The sequence below is a fragment of the Poromitra crassiceps genome, assembly GCF_964638095.1.
Source record: "Poromitra crassiceps genome assembly, chromosome: 1".
NCBI lineage: Eukaryota > Metazoa > Chordata > Actinopteri > Beryciformes > Melamphaidae > Poromitra > Poromitra crassiceps.
The window spans coordinates 1,972,039-1,991,716 of NC_139623.1; the positions used below are offsets into that span (position 1 = coordinate 1,972,039).

The 19,678-nt window shown below is 42.8% G+C and overlaps 1 protein-coding gene across 1 annotated transcript; it reads left to right on the plus strand.

Annotated features, from left to right (window-relative positions):
* The first annotated feature begins 2,194 nt into the window (after window positions 1-2,194).
* ebag9 (estrogen receptor binding site associated antigen 9) lies at window positions 2,195-18,064 on the plus strand. The gene is made up of 7 exons (XM_083647069.1): window positions 2,195-2,495; window positions 3,853-3,947; window positions 7,494-7,575; window positions 9,518-9,673; window positions 11,041-11,151; window positions 15,294-15,385; window positions 17,470-18,064. The coding sequence occupies exons 1-7, from the start codon at window positions 2,493-2,495 to the stop codon at window positions 17,585-17,587; spliced, it is 657 nt and encodes a 218-aa protein (XP_083503195.1). The 5' UTR covers window positions 2,195-2,492; the 3' UTR covers window positions 17,588-18,064.
* Window positions 18,065-19,678: the final 1,614 nt, after the last annotated feature.

Consider the following 19,678-nt stretch of genomic DNA (forward strand, 5'->3'; position numbering starts at 1 on the left):
AGATGAATTGTACTGACAACAGGGGTGCGTTAAGTTTATTCACTAACGTTCATGCCTGCAGCCAACATAGCTTAAACAGAGGGCAGTTGCAATCAATCAATCAATCAATCAATCAATCAATCATATATATATATATATATATATATATATTGTTAAACACATTGGCATGTGCAGCGCACAATTGCACACACTTCGCATCACTGATTACATCACTGTCACTGATGATGTCACAACGCTTATGACATCACTGATGATATCACAATGTCTATGACATCATCAGTGATGTCATAGGATATTTTGGTCAATAATGTTGTCACTGATGATGTCATAGACATTGTGACGTTATCAGTGGGACAAAAAATGAAACAGAGTCCACTTGAAACAGAGTCCATTCAGTCTTGTGCTTGTTTTACTTAAAATGTTTAACCTTAAGGGGAAGACTTAAGGGTGTTTTGTGCAACTAATTTTATTTTATGGACACCTTAACTCGGACTCTAAGGAAAATCTTAACTCAAGGTGTTTTGTGCAACCGGCCCCAGGTGACTACACTCACGTGAACTCTCGTGCTCATACACACAAAGTCACTCATAGAAGCGGTTGCACCGCAAAGTGGCTGGTGACTGCACATTTATGGGACGAAGCATATGCTGGTCCAACTCTCCCCAGATCGGGAGAGGTGATGCAGCAATGACCGGGGGAGCAGGGGGAATTGGCCAACCGGCTCCCTTTGTGATAATAAAAAAAAAAAAAAAAAAACAGAACAGAACAGAACAGAACAAAAGCAAAACAAACTCAGACACACAAAACAAACAAACAAAAACAAACATACCAACATTACAACATGGTGCTACCAGCCGTATAACATGGTGCTACCAGCCAGATCCTTTGTGATAATAATTACCTGCTAATTACATTTCTAGCACATCAAAATATTGTCAAAGCTATAATATACCTCATTCAATTGCTGACATGGCAGATCATTTAGTAAGTCTAAGCCATTTATTACAAATGGGAAGTCCTGTCTGGTGTCTCTGGCCTCTTACAGTGAGACTCACCTGGAGCTTCATCAGAGAAGCAGGCACCAGCCGTATAACATGGTGCTACCAGCCGCATCCTTTGTGATAATAATTACCTGCTACTTACATTTCTCGAAGTCTAGCACATCAAAATATTGTCAAAGCTATATATAATAATATTCAATTGCTGCTGGAGTTTTTTAGATGTGGCAGCAACATGAGAATGAAAACACAGTTGGTCAAGAACAACACCCAGGTATTTGTAGCTGTCTACAAGCTCAATGTGTGTGCCTTTGATGCAAGTAGGAGTAGGAATAGGAGGAGTCTTTCTAAAGCTCATGATCATGTCTTTAGTTTTAGACACATTTAGCTCAGAAAGGACTCGTCGCACCAAGTTATGAAGTCATCGACTGGTCCATGCTGTGATTCATCCTCATCAAGGAGACTAACAATGATAGAATCATCTGCAAATTTGATGATATATCAGTTAGGATAGATCAACAGGAAGGGAGAGATCAAACTGAGCCCACAGTATGGTATCTGAACTATATGGTTGAGGAATGGAAATGAGTACAGAGCTCTTGCTGGCCCTTCTGTCCTCTCTCTGAAGACGAAGCCTCAGAAGATGGGGGTGTTTGTGGATTATGAGGAGGGTCTGGTCTCCTTTCATGACGTAGATGCTGCAGCTCTTATCTCCTTTACTGGCTGCACCTTCACTGAGAAACTCCTCTGTCCCTGTCATACTGATAGTGATAAAAACTCTGCCACTCTGATCATCTCTCCTGTCAATCACACATAGACTAATCATTCATCATCAACACATTTGCACATACAGTTTCTTCAGGTAACTAACCATTCTAATGTTGAATCCTTGTGGAGCAGCCCTAGGACCAGTCTAGCAGCCTTATTTTTGTGCTACTTAATAAATCACTGATGATACTGATTTATGACATCACAATCGTGACTGACACTGCCACCACAGAGCCCACTTAGCCAATTTTAACTAAGATTGACTGTCATTTTCTGAACATCTAAATAAACAAACATCTAAAGTAAACATTGCATATTACAAAATATTTAATGAATTTCGATTTTTCTGACAGCACTTGAAGGCAGCAGGTCCACGCCACTGCTGCACTTCCCTGTTCCTGCTCCTCCCATTTCAAAGATGGCAGCCATGGTGGGAGAGTGAACCGCAGTGAACAAGCGACGACATTATTTTTAGGGCTCTTATCATGAAACCTAACTACTGGAATCAGCAGCCGACTCTCCCATGCTTTTTGCATCACAACAATATAGCTACTGCAAATGTGTCGTCTTGCAAAGACAATTATAGTAGATAGAAATATCATGTTTTTCAGTGAGCTAAGCTAGCAAGATACGGTTAGCCAAATAAATGAACTCGTTTCTTCTGTCACTCAAGAAAACATCAGAACCAGCTTCTCTGCATATTGTGTAACGTTATTGACACCGTGCATGGTGAGTATCTGAAACAATGATAAATATGTGCAAAAATCTAATCTTGAGACATATCTGCCACTAGCATATGGCCCTCAGCTAACGTTGTGTAGATTAGTTAACGTTTAGCTAACGTAGCGTTAATAGACCAAATCACCGTGACGTCACCATGTAAACAAATTTACTTCCGGGTACCACTTGGGAAAGGCGGCAGGTTTAAATGTGCGTGTTGTCATATAAATGCTGTCAAACCCTCTCGTTGTTTTCGGCCGACTACTTTCAATTTAAATGGTTAAACGGTTGGTAAACATGCTTGTCCGACGTATCTAGCCTTTCTTCTGTGTTTGTTTTATGTAGTGTTAGCTAGCTAATAAAGTTTGTTTGTCTGTCAAACTCGCTGTTTTTTTACGTTACAGACAGAGTAACCTCGCGTCACCAGGCTCTTCTCGGCGAGAAAGAGCCTGGTACAGACAGAGCTACTGACGCCAGGTCAATTTAATTTAGCTTCAAGTCTACTCTAGTCTGGTCCAACAGGTAAATTAGCTAGTCTGGTCTCCACTAACGTTAGTGAAAGTGTTGTTATGAATGATATTAAACAACAACACAACACGGACGAACCATTTTTGTCTTCTTTGTCTGTTTTTGTCTTCAACATGTCAGTTTGTGCCGTCCACCGCCATTATAATGTGTGGACCTCAGGGGTACCCGGAAGTAAATGTAAACATCCCGCTGATTTGGTCTATACATCATTGAAACTAACTAGCTCGAGAACGTCATGTCAAACGCTATGAAAAAAACTCGTCAATCTAATATTTATTTTCTTATCTGCAAACATCCATACGTATTAGAACATCATTTAGGAATCATCAGGGTCTACTGGCAAATTCGGCAGGAACGAATCCGTTCACATTGTCACTACTGCCCTTCATGATGTATTTGGGTAGAAGGAAGTTGTAGGAATAACGTTAAGTGAGTCAGTGACAGTGACCACTTGGAGAAGTGACAAACCCATTATAAAATGTAATTGAAATGAGTGCCACTTGCCTTTTATGATACAGATTTTAAGTCATGGTCTACCGCCATGCATGCCCTTTTGCTGACTAGCAAGGACACACGTACAATCCACAATTTTCTATTATGGAGTTTGGCTTTCCGGGCTCTTCATGATGCCAGGGCTAGGAACTTGCATGATTGACGGTGGTATTCATTCTCAATTTCCATATATGCCAAGTGCTGCTGATAAACACTAGCTGATTTCATGCAACCCTGCAAAATTTGACTCTAAAGACATGGCATAAGACATACCCTGGGGTGGGAGGCAAAGTAAGGAACCATTTATCACTGTCTAAATTAAATTCCCTCTTTCCTTTTTCACCAGCTCGATTCCAGCATGGCCATCACTCAGTTCCGCCTTTTCAAGATCTGCACATGTCTAGCCAACTTGCTGTCTTTCTTTAAACGGTTGATATGCAGGTAAGCACAACTTTGGAAAATCATGTCTTATGGAGATAACATCACACCTTAACTCATTGAGTGCCATGGACGAACATGTTCGTCATTTCAAATAGTAACGTAGAGTGCCAAGGACGGACATGTTCGTCAATTGCGTTTTTTGACGGGGGAGTGTCGATCTAAGCCTCTTACATCGCCTCTTACAATATGGTTGCTATTGAATGTGTCTAACCTATTTTACAGAACCCTTAGGTGGCGACAGTGCTCTCCACATAACAGAAAGGCAAGGAAAAAACAAAGAAGAAGTCGTTATGGAAACGGTAATCGCATCGCATCCGTATGCATCGATATGCAGGAAGCATAACGTTACTGCAGCTGTGCCTGCAGCAGCCAATCTGCTCCCACAATTGAGCCGCTCCGTGTCGGTTGCGACAGCACATCGGCATGATCAGCCGTGGAGTTGTTATTATTCTCAACTGGAAGCATGGTTGCCGGTGACAAACACACGCGGAACGCTGTAAAAAAGCTTGATGTCGCGCACCCTTCACTGTGCGCACAGCAAACTCAGCAGAGAGCCACCACAGACAGGAGGAGGAGTGTGCAGTTGAGGTGAGGCGGGGCGGGGCGGGGCGGGCGGGGGGGGGGGGGGGGGGGGGGGGGGCACGCAGAGCAGCACACAACCCCCAGACAGACCCAGGCAGCAGGACAGGATTGACAAACGCAAGCCAGAATATCCGATGCCCACCAGCAGCAAATGAAGACCAGCAAGAAGCTGCAACCAGCAGCGCACGCAGGGGCCAGCGCTGCTGGTTGTAGCTAAAAAATATTATTCTGCCAAACAAAATTCCCTGGCCTTCACTCTTTTATTGAAGGAAATTATTTTTGAGGTGTGACTACATTAGAAAAGATTAGCTTCAGAGTCAGTGATGTGCTTGAAATGTTTAATTTCACAAAAGGCCCATTATCTCAGCTTCTAGAAAAAAATTGCTGTTTTTGGATGAATCAAGCTATCTTCTCCGGCTCATAACTAAAGAACGGAAAATGGGATCAATAAACTTTTTTTGCAGATTATAGAATAGAGTCTCATCGTTCTTTGTGCGTGTTCAGTGTTTACATAGTAATATCACACAATATTCTGTGGGCCTCGAGAAATCACTGAAAACGCTCTGAAACTCTGGCACTGGGAGCGTCCGTTCTCCAAAAGTGGCTGGCACTCAATGAGTTAACTATATTCAAAATAATTATGTGAATTTGATGCTTTATAGTAATACAGCATCAAATTCACAGAATTATTGACAAAATTTCAACTTTGAGAACTGGTTCACACTGCTTGCCTCTGCCCACCATGGTGTTGCCACTGCCCGCCATAGGCGGATTATGACATGATGGGCCCCCCTCACTGCGCACACATGCAGAATTAAGGCCAGAATAATAACTAAGACATACATTCACCTGACTCTCAACAGGATTCACAGCACAGCCACCTGAACTCAAAGCCAACAGCACAACAACAAGAAATAAATTCACCTGTATCTCCATACAGGCAACAAAATTAACTTTTTTGTCCACCAGTCGCTAGTGAATGTTCAAATTTTACCAGCCACTCAATAGATTACCATTGCTCTTTTGGATGGTGAGTGAAGCAAATCTACCAGCCACTTTTACCAGCATTTGGCTGGTGGCTGTGCTAATTTTGGACCCTGTCTCAGTAAAACAGGATTTACAGCAGGTACTAGGGTTGGCACGATGGACAATGGCATTGAGCATCGTGATGGGCTGACCCCTCATCGACCTCTGAGCCTTCTACATCGGATCATCGTGATTCATTATCTGTTCAAATTAAAATTTTGCCGTTTTAATAGTAAAAAAGACCAAGTCCACTTACCGTGACGCGCGGGGGACGCGCCGGCGGCATTAAACGAGCCGCCCAGTTCAGACTCAGAGAAGCCTCCCCTCCCCCTCCTCCTCCGCTCTACTGCTTCTCTGAAGTCTGAACTGGGTGCGCTTGTTTATGTCGCCCGCGCGTGAGAAGTCAGTTGTTTTGTTGTGAAAACTTTTAAGACAAAGAAGAAACTTCACGTTCTTTCCTGTTTTCAACCCAAATTGAGTACAAGTCTTCAACTGTGAATTTAACTTGCCGGTTTCCAAAGTGAAAGTTGAAGTCGCTCCATTAGCAGCAGCAGCTGTGTTTCTCTCTCAACTCTCCTCAGTCTCCTCAACTCTCTCTGTCATTAGGTATTAGGTATTAGGCCCATGCAAATCTTACGTTATATCCGCCACTAATTCTGTCAGTTTTCTGCCAGCTAGTTAAATTCAACAGACACGTTGTTGGTCAGGATCTGTAACGTTAACGTTATTTGCTCTGCGCCGTTGGTTCAGTATTGCTGGTATGACAGCCACTGCTTCAGTCGCCTGGCTCATGTAGAGCTCAGCTGTCCTGCTGTTAATGTGCATTGCGGCGGCGGAGCCAAACGGCATTACGGCACCACAGCGACTTCATAAATCATTAATTAATCCCCCCCCCCGTCAATGACGATGCCATCGTCCATCACAATGTTTCACTGTAGAACCTTCACGATAGCTATTTGGTTGACATCGCACAACCCTAGCAGGTACACTCAATGATGGCAAAAAGCACAAAACCCTCTAATTGTTCATAAACTTATGGAACTTTTTGTCAAAAATAAAGGGTTGGGGCCCTATAAGGGATCATTTGGTCCCAGGCCCGAGTAAGATACGCGGTGGTCCTCTGAAGGGGCTCTGGGTTATGGGCCCCCTGAGCTCTGGGGCCCCTGGGCCTGGGCCCGGTAGGCCCGTTCGGTAATACATCCCTGCTGCCCGCCATGGTACATTTTGGTGGAAATAGTAGATGGTGGAAATAAACCAATTTTAAATGTCTTTTTATTGAAGTAAGATATGCTTTGTGGATTACATGTATGCTCCCCCCTTCCATTAAAGTCGAGCTGAAATGGCATTTCCAGAGTATTCAACTTCCTTATCATGACACATTTTCGAGTGAAAAGTTGATTGTAGGCGGGGCCAGAGACTGAGGAATTTTATTGGACAGCACACCACTAGAGAGGTGGGACAACGTTTTGAGGAGGTGATTGGACCATTGAAGTGTCTATGGTCAGAACAAGCCAAAAGAAACATGGCGTCTGACAGTGATGAGTTGGATGCTAGCTAGCCGCGCTAACCTCCATTCAGTTGAGGACTACCCCACTTCATCTCACCCGTTACCGGAGCAGGCAGGTATAACATTACCTCTCGAGCTACCGGAGGCTGAGACGAGGTAGAGGATGACTATTTCGTGAACCAGAGTCAGAGATGACACTGACAGATTGATTGACAGCTGCGGTGTCATATTATTGGTTGAAATTGGGTCACAAGAAATTGGATTTTTGTGAATTTTTTGGCATACATTGTTAAATAGGTGCACTCTATGACCAGGCATGTGATCTAAAATAGTTAAAAAGGCATTTTTCATTTCAGCTCGACTTTAAATGGGTTATATATATATTTTTTTTTATATATAATTTTGTATTTATTTTTTAAATTCCTCTCCAGGACTGGAAGGGGGCGTAAACTCAGTGGTGATCAAATAACTCTCCCAACCACAGTGGACTTTTCATCATCTGTACCAAAACAGGTCAGTATTGTATCAGTCAACAGCAGCTGCCTCTCTCCATGTGCATTTAAAGTGGAGATGAAACAACGCAAATAGACAACTACACAGAGCTTAGTGTATTACTAAGATGTACTACAATCAAAATAACATAAAAGTAAGCCATTGTTGAGAAAATCCATTTAAAAAATGCCTTTTTGCTGTATCTGTAGCATAGCGCGCCGCCATCTTTATTTGCGTCAGCGCATGACGTCACAGTTTTGCCATTCAAAACAATGAGCACGGATGTGAATTTTGTTAATAAACAAGACGCATACGTGGTCTGAGCTTCGGTTTTTAGACCGAATATTACAAAAGACCCCACTGATCCTCCGACCTTCAGACCTGGAATACTTGGGTGACCACGTATTTTTAAGGCAAGGGGCTCGAGTGCAATGGCGAAGAGGGCCGCCGAAAGAGGGCTGAGGTCCATGCCACAAATGGAGGATGAACAGATCCAGGATCTGTCCCTTGATCTGGTTTGGCTTAACCAGATCAAAGCAATCGAGCTATTTGGTACCACGAACGTGGTTATCATCTGGGTCTGTCAAGTTAGGATTTCCTTATTCAGCTCTGAGCTCATGCACCTGAAAATGCTTGTGAACAGGAGCTCATGCACACGAAAGAGGCGTGGTTTGTAACAACTAGCCAATCACAATGCAATATGGACAGCTCCGGATTTTACAGTGTCAGACACGCCTATTTCCTCATTCATTGAAAGCACACATCAAAGTGTATTAATTAACGGAGCTTTACTGCATGTCAGAATCAAAGTCTGCGTTGGATATGAGTCTGTTACTGAAGGACTGTCTAAAGTTACCGCTTTTATCAGTCATTTGATTTCTGCTGCCGTTTCTGCCTATAGTGCCTACAACAGATTAATTTACTCAATAAAATTGGCATGTGTTTTTTGTGAGTAGAAGTGTAAACTCATTCTAAATTTTCAAAATCCATAGGCCTTAACATTAGAAATATAGGCTCTGAATCAACACGGTGCGGGTGTAGTGTTCATTGAATAAAAAAATAGCCTATAAAAATAGCAGCATCGTTGCACACAGCGCACCTTAGTGTGCTTTGGAGACGTTTATGGTAACCTTTTTACACAGGTGATTTAGTGATATTTCTCCACGCAGCATTCAGCTGCAATTGGCAGGGTCAAACGTGCTTGGGAGCAAATAAAAATGAATACTTCACGCTGGAGGAACAAACCATAATCTTAAGGAAATATGAAGAATTCAAAATGTAATAAAAACCAAAGGCAACACTGCTGCACGTAATAATCACAGAAAGGAGGGCTGGCAAAAAAATTGCAGATTGTCTCAATGCGTAAGTTATTCAGCTTGCTTGATTTCGCCACCGAAGTTCAGCATCTCCGTTGCGCACACGGTGCGCTTTGGAGACATATATGATTAAATGGGTCTTGGCGGTCGCAAAAGACTCTTCTCTCCTTTTCCAGGAAGCTCATTGCTCTGGACTAGGGTTGCATGGTATACCGAAATTTCGATACTATTTTGATACTTTTAGTTAAAAACGGTTCAGTATTGGACGTTCCCAAAGTTCGGTACCATCACTTTAACTAGCTGCTGTTGTGCCTTTTAAAAGGAAGTTTTAAGATTTCCTCGTCTAACTAACGTTACACGCAGAAAATGAACAAACACACGTTTCTCTGCCATCACACTGGACATCAACACTAGCCGGAAACTACTCACACTCCCGCAAATATACAGTAATGTTATGCGCAACATTAACATAAACATAACATCTTACCGAGAACGAGAGAAAGCAGCCATCGTTAACAGCTAAGCTAACTAGCCGATCAGAAAAACACGTACAGCCGTGTGATTAGTATCCTATGCATTGTCATTTTGTAAATTTAGTCATTTCCACTTCTGAAATTGGATCCCATTGTGTTGGATTCTCTGTGCAGGCAGAAATTGAAGAATGGAGCTCATGGGATGAAGAAGCTCCCACTAGTATCAAGATTGAAGGTGGCAACGGAAATGTTCCCCCTTCACCCAGCGATGGAGAAGAAGAGCCTGACTACTTCAAAGACATGGCCCCCACCATCAGGAAAACACAGAAGGTCCAAGATCCAGTGTTATTGATCAAATGCCAAATTATTGATGGATTGAATGTGTTACAGTGAATATCAGCAGATCAATTGGAATGGTCCTGTCCTTGCCATTCTCTTTTCTTTTCTCCTCTTTTCTTTTGTCTTTTCCAGTTACATCTGAAATTGTGCTCATAGCCATTATAAGCATGATATAATGTAAACAATGGGGCTTGTGTATAGACCCCTTATACAGCTGTCAACGTTGGAGCTGCACGTATAGCCGTGAGCCCAGCATTGACAGACACAGAGAGCTGTGTAAAAGCCCCGCTGTCAGGACTGCTCTGTGCCCATCTGCGACACACAGTTAGATTTTAGTTTGAAAATGCAGTTCTCGGCTTACTACAACAACTTATCGCCTTAGTGATAGGCAATGTTATGCATCGCAATTAACGTTGGTTAATGGGATACGTCTTACAGACCCATACGCACTGGCGCTGTGTCAGTGGATAAAAGACAAGAAGAGTTGACCAAGCCTAGAGTGGCCAGCAATACATAGCGTAGATAATTATTCTTTAACTTGCAAAGATATATTGTTATGTTGATAATGCACACAACTCAATAATGACATTATGTAACGTTACTTGGTTGTTAACTAACCGAGCGATGTGGCTGTTACTAGCAGCCTACAGCTACAGCTTACCTGATATGAAATGAGCGAGCACTGCAAAGTCGGGCATTTTTAATGATTTCCTCTTTCGGCTTGCAACCAAAGACGCCTACGGTTAGCATTGAAAGCAGTATGAGTTGACGGGATTCGGTAAAACTTGTCTCTAGTCCTTGCTTTGTTGATAGTGTAACAGACTGTTCAGTGTTGTGTTGTGTTGTGTTCTATTGCGTGTGTGCGAGGCTGTGTATGTTCCCTCGAGTTGCCGTAGACAGGATATGTGGGGAGAATTAGGTGAAGCTTGTTATAACGTTACAGCCTGGCTCTATCGTTTATTATTTTATTAACCAAGTGTGAATAGGCGGACCCGAATACTCTGCTACAATAGTTTTCCGATTCTGGCATCCCACTGCACAACACGAAGACATGTCTAGCTTGTCTAGTTTTCCAGCCACTGGAAAACTACTTGCCAGGGCTGTGCGGACTCTGTCTTTCTGCCTCTGTCATGCGCATTGACGCTGCGTGATGTCAGTGTGGCGTAGTTGTATAAGGGGTCTATAGTCAATGAAGTTAATGATGATATATGACATTAAGTTGACCTCAACTTTTGATGTTTTAATTTACAATTTACGTACGATTATTTTGTAAGAAAAGTTAGTCTATGCTTATAATGGTGTTGTGATCTGTTGAAGTTAAGTATTTCCTCCTGTCTCTTGGTTTTTCCACGTTACAGATAGTGTTGAAGAAGAGGGAGCCGCTAAACTACCTGGTGCCCGATGGCTCAGCAGGTTTCTCCAGCAGACTGGCAGCCTCTCAGGACATGATGTCCTTCATTACTCCCTCAGTGAGTCTGAGTCTTACATACAGGCTGTCACTGAGACATCAGGGTTGATGCACTGGTCTGGAAGGTCTGAAAACATCTGGGAAATGTATATCATCACAAGTATGAAAAGAAATTGCAGCCAATTCACATAATGGTATTTGTTGTTGTATTAGACCTTTTCACTTCTCCAAAGATGATGGCTGCTCTAACAAAGCTTTACATTATTTGTAAAGTTATTAATTAGTTATTAGTTCAATTAAACACAAAGAAATTAGATTATATCAACATTTCTGCCTCCACGGGCGATAGCCAGGCCGGAGGCATTATGGATTCGTGTTGTCCGTCCGTCTGTCTGATGTTCATTAATGCGATATCTCAGGAACGTCTTGATGGAATTTCATCCAATTTTCCTCAAACGTCGACTTGGAGGCAAGGATGAACTGATTCGATTTTGGTCAAGGGCACTGTGACCTCTCGAAGGCAATTTTCAAGCTCGTTAACACAATATCTCAGGAATGCCTTGATGGAATGAATTTGAATTTGCCTCAAGTGTCCACTTGGACTCAAGGATGAACTGATTAGATTTTCGTGGTCAAAGTTCAAGGTTACTGTGACATCACGACCGCTCGTTTCATGCTCGTTAACGTGATATCTTGACGGAATTTCATCTAATTTGCCTCAAACCTCCACTTGGACTCAAGGATGAACTGATTAGATTTTGGTGGTCAAAGTTCAAGGTTGTAGGGCTGGGATGATAACCGCATCGCCGCAATACCGCGGTCACATGACTCTACCGCGGGGTTGAGCTCATTACCGTCATCACCGCATTTTTATTAGGGGTCCAAGCACGAAGTGCGTGGATCCCTATTGTATCTGTTCTGATTATTTTTTTTCTTCTTCTCCGGTAAAACTGTATGTACAGCAGAAACTGTAATGCTCAGCGTAGCCAGACTGGGCACATAGATTGTAAATGTGCCTCACTACTCAGAAACAAAAAATTACCCATATCGGCCAGATGGTGGCGCTATAACAGACCATTTCGCGTTATGGTCCATATCTTCTGAACCGTGAGGCGTAGAATCAAAATTCCAGATGGTGGCGCTATAACAGGCAACCACCACTACTACTGCCGCTGCTGCTACTACTACTACTACTATTCTTAGTACTTCTGCTGCTACTATTGCTACCACTCCCACTACTACCAACACTACTACTACTACTATTACTACTACTGCTACTACTACTACTACTAGTACTGCTTGGAAACCGTCAGGTCACCGGATCTCAACCAAACTTTGTTTACTTGTGCACATACCAAGTCTGAATAAATGTGCACTATCTGATATATACCCCCCAAGTCACCGGAAGCTTGGACCCCGCATCGCCGCTTGCGGCTATATTTATTATTTATTATTATTAGTATTATTAGTTTTACATTTGATTGTAGTCTACTTAATTACAGACACACTGCCAAAAGAGGTTCAGTAGCCTAAGCCATAGCCAGTCTTACAATATATAAAGGAACTAGCATGAAACAATGTCATGTTGACCTCTGTTCATTAATTGGGAACATGCAGGCTTTGGCTGCACACACCTGTTTCCTTTCTCGCCTAGCCTCAACGCAATCATGACCGATGAGTCTCGCATTGAGGCCATTTCTCGCCCTGCTCCTCTCATGCTGCTCTCTGCTCCGTAGTACAAAATGCCCGCAGGAGTTCTTTGAAATGTCTGTGAAAACGTGGAAGATTGCGTTTATCTCCAGTAGCCTATAATGTATGCTGTCGTTGTTTAAACATTCCAGGCATTCCAGCTCATCAGTGTGACGCGCTAATTAATGAATGCTTTGATCCACATCACGTGTCTGTGCCTGGGCTCGGCTTGCATATCGCGCTATTGTTAACTAACTGACTAAAGGTCCTTACACATCGGGAGCGTTTTTATCATGCGATTAATTCGCACGTCAATAATATTTTCCGAACCTATATCAGTCAATGCAACCGTGCATACCAACGGCGAAGTTTCGCCGAGCGTTATTGCGGTGTTTATTTTTTCGAACTGCGGTCGATTTTTCAGAAATTCGCTTCCGACGTGTACACATCTGTGGCTGTGGTGGACAGGTGGGTCAAAACTCGCAGATTTCGTGCTGTATATTCGCATCGCTCTTGATGTGTAAGGACCTTAACTCTGTCAGTATTCACATGTGAAATAACTTTAAGGCACTGAATTGATTGATGAGAAAAGGAGAGAGAGAGAATGAAAGACTTATCTCTCATAGGGCTCGGCAATATAATCGATACGGCAATATATCGCGATATTTTATTTCCCGATACTGTATCGATACTTGGACGCCAAGTATCGCGATATTAAAAAATAATAATAATTGCAGGCCATGCCATGCCTCTGCATCTGGTGATTCCCACCCCTAATCGATACTGTATCGATATTTCCCATACCGATGCGTTCAGTAACACTCAACACTCAGTAGTTTTGACTAAATTTGTCCACTAACTTATCAGTATAAAGTGATGTACATATTATTACACTACCTGGGTGGTGCACAGTGTGTTGTATCTTTAGCTCTATTATTTAATTTTGAGTAAATTCTGTAGAATATCGCAATATATCGCAATATGTATCGCATCGCAATATATCGTGATACAATCGTATCGTGACCCAAGTATCGTGATGCGTATCGTATCGTGAGATCCTTACCCAGCCCTATTCTCTCAGCTCCTGCCTGCTGGAGCCGCCACTCTGCTCGTGTAAATTGCGGGTGTGTGTTTCAGGTAGGTTAGAAAAATGCAAACATGCATTTTACAAACCTCGTGTGTTAGAATTCTGAAAACGTGAGCTTTTAAAGCCTAAATTAGGAAAGACTCACGGCCACGGGATGATGAGATCATCGCATGTCCAGACCAGCAAGCAGCAGTGTTTGAGAAGTGAAACTCCATGCAGCCAGTGTGTAGGCGGTCCGATCAGTCACTCACTGCAGTGTTTAGAGTAGGCTAGCCTACATGGAGATATTATTATGATTTATTTAGAGAACTACATCAGAGAGGATAGGCTACAGTACGATTTCCTTGCTATAGATGCCCCACATCGCCATACTTCACCTCTGCTCTGTTCTGTAGGCTACTAGCCTACCACTTAAAAAAAAGAAAAGAAATGTGGTTAACCGCCAAACCGTGGTGAAACTGGCCGCGGTGACCGCAATGATGAAAAATCCATACCGTCACAGCCCTAGGTTACTGTGCTCGGCTATTTGCTCGGCTATATGCTATTTTGGTGGTCAAAGGTCAAGGTCACTGTGACCTCACGAACGCCATTTTCAAGCTCAGTAATGCCATATCTCAGTAACACCTTGACGAAATTTCTTCACATTTGGCTCAAACGTCAAAGTCTGGACAGACATGCATGTCATCTGCTCACTTGTTGGCAGAGGCATATATCCACGGTGCGGTCGTTCTAGTTAATTCCGGGCCGGACTTCCAGTATGTAACTTCCCACTAATATAATACTTTAATGGTTCCCACCTCAACCGTTTGAACGCTCTGTTTGGAATTAATAAATTCCATTCCAGTTGTCGTTTTTTGTTTTTTGTTTATTTTTGGGGGGCATTTTGCCTTTATTGATAGGACAGTAGGCAGACAGGCAAGGTCGGGAGAGAGAGAGGGGATGACATGCGGCAAAGGACCACGGGTCAGATTTGAACCCGGGTCAGCCGCGCGAAGGACTAAGCCTTTGTGGTACACGTTCTACTGGGTGAGCCACCCCTATTTCAGTTGTCTTGAATGTACCATTCGGTTCTTCTACCTCCACTTTCTTCTTACTAGAGAACAGATTTGTAAACTCAGAACTTTCAGGACTAGCTAGCCACATAGCCATTGGTCTTCGCAATCTGAAATTGTGGCAAATCATATCGGATTTTTAGGAATGATTATTGTGACCTAGAATATTTCCCTACTTTTGGGAGGAGCTGCTAGCACATATGCAACTGAAATGTCTCCTGAAGAGGAACTACAGATTGCAAAATACTTCCTCATTTGCTGTTTTAGCTTGGGAACAAGGCTTTCTAGGCTTTGTATCTGAAATGTCTTGTGATGCTGGCTGCTCGCTCATTACACCGTCTTCATGAATGAATGAAGTTATTTTGTACTGTGCAGGCTGAGCTCGGGGAAATGGACAACTGGCAGGAGGACACCAACGACTGGGAGGACGAGTCTGATGCTGCCTGGGAGACAGAGGAGGTGCTCAGGTAACCAGAATTCATCAATGTTTTTTTTCTAATACATAGAGCAATTTTTCCGAAATTTTATCAGTTCTTTATAATTCGATCAGCCAATCCGAGTATCGTTCCCAGTGCTACTGAAGTTTGTCATTTATGCTGCCTAGTATTGGCCTATTATAAAACCGTTTTTATTAGGGATGGGACCGATCCAATATCGGTATCGGGTGCCGATACTGACGTAATTCATGGATCGGATTTTGCCGAGCCACGTGCCATGTGCTGCCGATCCAGTTTTTACATGGCTCGCGCTGAATGAGCCCAAGTAACATGAGGCACGCCTCCGTTCCAGTCTCCAGAAATTCCATTCCACAGTTTGCAGATCGCTAGGCTGTAGCTAGTAGCAGCCAGGCAGCACTGTGGCTGGATACAGAGCTCAGCTGAGCCGACTCGGCTAACGTAAGTCGGTAACAATATGCCCGATGCATGGAGATATGAAATAGTAGATACACGGACATCTTCTCACTAATCCATTTAGCCTTCGTGTTGTCTGCTGGAACTTGGAAGTTTACTCTGCATCTGGAATTACTCCTCGAGTGTCTCCTTTCGCCTTGTGTTTGGCTGCTGGCTTTCAGATGCTTGATTACATTGGTAGTATTGTACAACGCAACGGAGCGTCCACCCCTCAGAACGACAGCTTTGCAAACATTATACGTTGCTGTCTTGCTTTTTGGTGTTTCGAGAGTACTTCTTCCCCGGCATCCAGTTCCAAAATGTGTAGCTTGTGGGCTAGTTGTTTTGCTTGACAAAGATCCCGGCGGATCGAAAAATTGCACAAATAAAAAACCACAGAGTGTGCGGACTTCCCTCTGTTTTATAGCTTATGGGCCATGTCGCGTGAAATCTGCCTGGTAACAAGAGATGAAGGTTTTATGTGGCTGGTAAACATGTTTTCCAGCCACATAAATTAAGACAATTAATTAATAACATAATTGAGAAGTGAACATGTCGCTGTCAAAAGGCAAAAGAAAGGTGGATGACGAGCACAGACAGTTTCAGGAGAAGTGGGAGAGTGATTATTTTTTCGTGGAGTTCAAAGGGAATGCCGCCTGCCTCATTTGCAAAGACAAAATCGCCGTACTAAAAGAATATAACCTGAAGCGAATAAGAATAAGAGAATAAGCAGGGATGTAAAACTAGTCACCTTTAGGTAACACTGAGTCACCTTTTTCATCCCAAAATAGGGCACTTAAGTGAATGATTTTGTGTCTGCCCTGGTATCTGTCACCTTTTAACTATCCATGACTTTGCATCCCTGAATAAGAGTCTAATATTTACTATGTCTTTTGTCATTGTGTTTTATTTGTGTTTTATCTGGAGACCAAGGAGCCATAGGCTTTTGGTTGTATTTAAGCCTTTATTTTTTGTATTGAGTGATACACTTTACTAAAACACTCATATCATATTATAATACCCCCGGTGTGCATAAACTACAGGTTAAGTAAAGACAAAAATGTGAAATTATTATTGGGTATCGTATCTGTTATCGGACAGGAGAGGCAGATATTTACCGGTTATCGTATCGGCTGAAAAAAATCCCCGCCAAAGTCTGTAAATGGTAAATGGACTGTATTTATAGAGCGCATTTTATATAGTCTATCGACTACCCAAAGCGCTTTTACATGAATACCTCACATTCACCCATTCACACACCGACGGCGTCTGCAGCCATGCAAGGCGCTAACTGCTCGTCGGGAGCAGTTAGGGGTTCAGTGTCTTGCTCAAGGACACTTCAGCACACTGCCGGGACGAGCCAGCTTCGAACCGGGAACCTTCCGATTCCCAGGCGACAGCTCTACCTCCTGAGCTAATGCCGCCCCTATAAATCCCCCCTATCTGAAGAACATAAGGGGGGAATTCCCCCCTCCAGTTTGCAAAGTGAATTTTAAGCCCTGGCTGTAGGTTCACTTAATGCCCAGCAGATGTCAGTGTATGCTTTTATTATAACAAATGGTAGGGGAACAATATGCTTTTTCTTTTGACTCCAAGCCTGACCTAGCTTCTGTTGATCTGCACTGTAATGACATGGCGTTTGTTTTGTCTTTGTGTCGCAGACAACAGAAGCTGGCAGAGAGAGAAAAGCGCTCCATGGAGCAGCAGAAGAAGAAGATGGAGAAAGATGCTCAGAGGATGATGAAGAAGGAGCAGAAGATCGCTGTCAAGCTCTCGTAACATTTTAGGAATGCTCAATTTTGAGCCTGAGGGATGGTGGGTTAAAGACGCTGAATCAGTTGTTACTTCATCTTAAAATCATCAGACCAACCAGGATTATCTCCCTACACTAGTCATCTGATAGTCAACAACAGTCCTCCATCTCCGCCCCGTTTCCACCAGCAGCCATTTTAGCCATCGTTTCCCAGCCACAGCAGTGTGAAATGCCACATTTGAGGGCAGATAATGTACCTGGTGTACTTGCTGTTCATGTGGCATGGTCATGTTTGTTTTCAGGGAGAGTAGTATTTGTACAGTGCCCATTCATCTTAGATGAAGCTGAAAATGAGATGCAGCATCAGATGGCATACCGTTTAGATTCTAATTTCATCTATTAGATTGCGTGGGGAAATGTTCTATTTTGGTTTTCCCAGGAACAATTGTAAATAAACTGGTACCTATAGTACACCTTGACTCTCTAATAGGGAGTGCAATTTCTTTTCTTTGTCTTATTTATAACCTCTAAGGACAAAGGAGTGTAATTAATTTTAAGCGTCACTGTATACTAGTGACATCCTTTTGGTTTGCTTGATTGTGTTTTATATTTAATTGCTCTTTGGTTGTTTGAAAACAAAATTATTTCTAATTGATGATGCTTAATGGCTCAAGAGACTATAGCCTGGATTTAAGTCCTACCACAAAAGTTAGCTGTGGGTTCCTATGGTAATCTCATGGCTACTGATCTGCCATTCTTCTCCTTTGTGAACTGCTGATATTGAATCAAACTAGCCTACTATCCAATTTTATCCTTGCATTGTAATACACAAGCATAGACACTAAATGTGCACACGTCTTTTTTTGCTTTTTAGGGGATTTTGCTTTACTCGTTGATTTCTTGCATAGTTGATGCAATGACTGCGCACAGTCTTTTTAAAACATGGATCATCATTATAGTATAATGTAAGATCAGTAAGAGGATGGAACATGTTCTACTCTCACCTAAAAATGGGTGAGAGGGTGGCTTTAAGCAGGTGGCTTTAAGCAGTTTTAGGGGAGGCTCAGTGAATGGAAGTGGGGGGGAATTACATTTGTTATTACATTATCAAAAGGGATCATATATACTGTAATTCACAGAGCCAGTAGTTTTGTGGAATTTGACTGTTTTTCCAACTTTCCCAGAGTCAGAAACTAATAAATTCCTTCCATTCAGACAGACCTTTTGGAAAGAGATACTCCACTTTTTCAGCCACATCCCCCACAAGATACACCATGCCTTATAGGCACTGTCCGCGCAGTTTATAGTGAGCTACAGTCGTGAAGTTAGTATCGCCATAGAATGGAGGCTAATGTGACAGCTGTTAAAAATCTGCCAAAACACATGTTGTGCTTCGGGTACTCCCCACACCATGAAATATTAATCCAAAATGCACATAATCGTTTTTTTTGGAAGGAAAAGAGGTAGCCGGCACTACTTTCCAAACATGGCCGCCGACCTCTTTTCCTTCCGAAAAGACCTATTATGTGCATTTTTGATTAATATTTCATCGTGTGGTGAGTACCCAAAGCACATGTGTTTTAGCAGATTTTTAACATGGTGATGATACTAACTAACTTCATGACTGTAGCTCACTCTAAACTGCGCGGACAGTGCCGGTAAGGCATGGTGTATCTTGGTTAAGGGGGAGGGCGGTGGCAAATGAGCGAAACTCCTGAAAAAGTGGAGTATCCCTTTAATGTATTTGGTGTAATCTGATGTATGTTGAACAGCAATATTAGGGCTATCTTGGCCCAATTGTTGAGTGTCTGGGATCAAATAACAATCATGATGCCATAGGCATCCATGGATTGAGCAAGGGGGGGTGCCTTTTTCCTAGCTTTGTCTGGGGGGGAGGCCCATAGTCTCAGACTTTGAAAAGCCCTGGTTTAGACATCCCTGTAATGAAGTTACTGGCAGTGCTGGTAAGATTGGTTTGCAGTGCCGATCGGCAAGCTGCTGTTGTCATGGAAACATTGTCATGTGGAGGAAGAGCTGTATGAACAGAAATGATATGTCTTCGTCTCTTAGGACTTGTTCCATTAAGGGAGGGAGGTTGCTTTTAATACTGAATGTTA

Bases quoted from the DNA above. Each gene is read 5' to 3' on its own strand.
- ebag9 (XM_083647069.1), top strand. The intron at 7,576-9,517 runs GTCAGTATTGTA...TTCTCTGTGCAG, and splicing joins CATCATCTGTACCAAAACAG to GCAGAAATTGAAGAATGGAG. The intron at 15,386-17,469 runs GTAACCAGAATT...TTTGTGTCGCAG, and splicing joins GAGACAGAGGAGGTGCTCAG to ACAACAGAAGCTGGCAGAGA.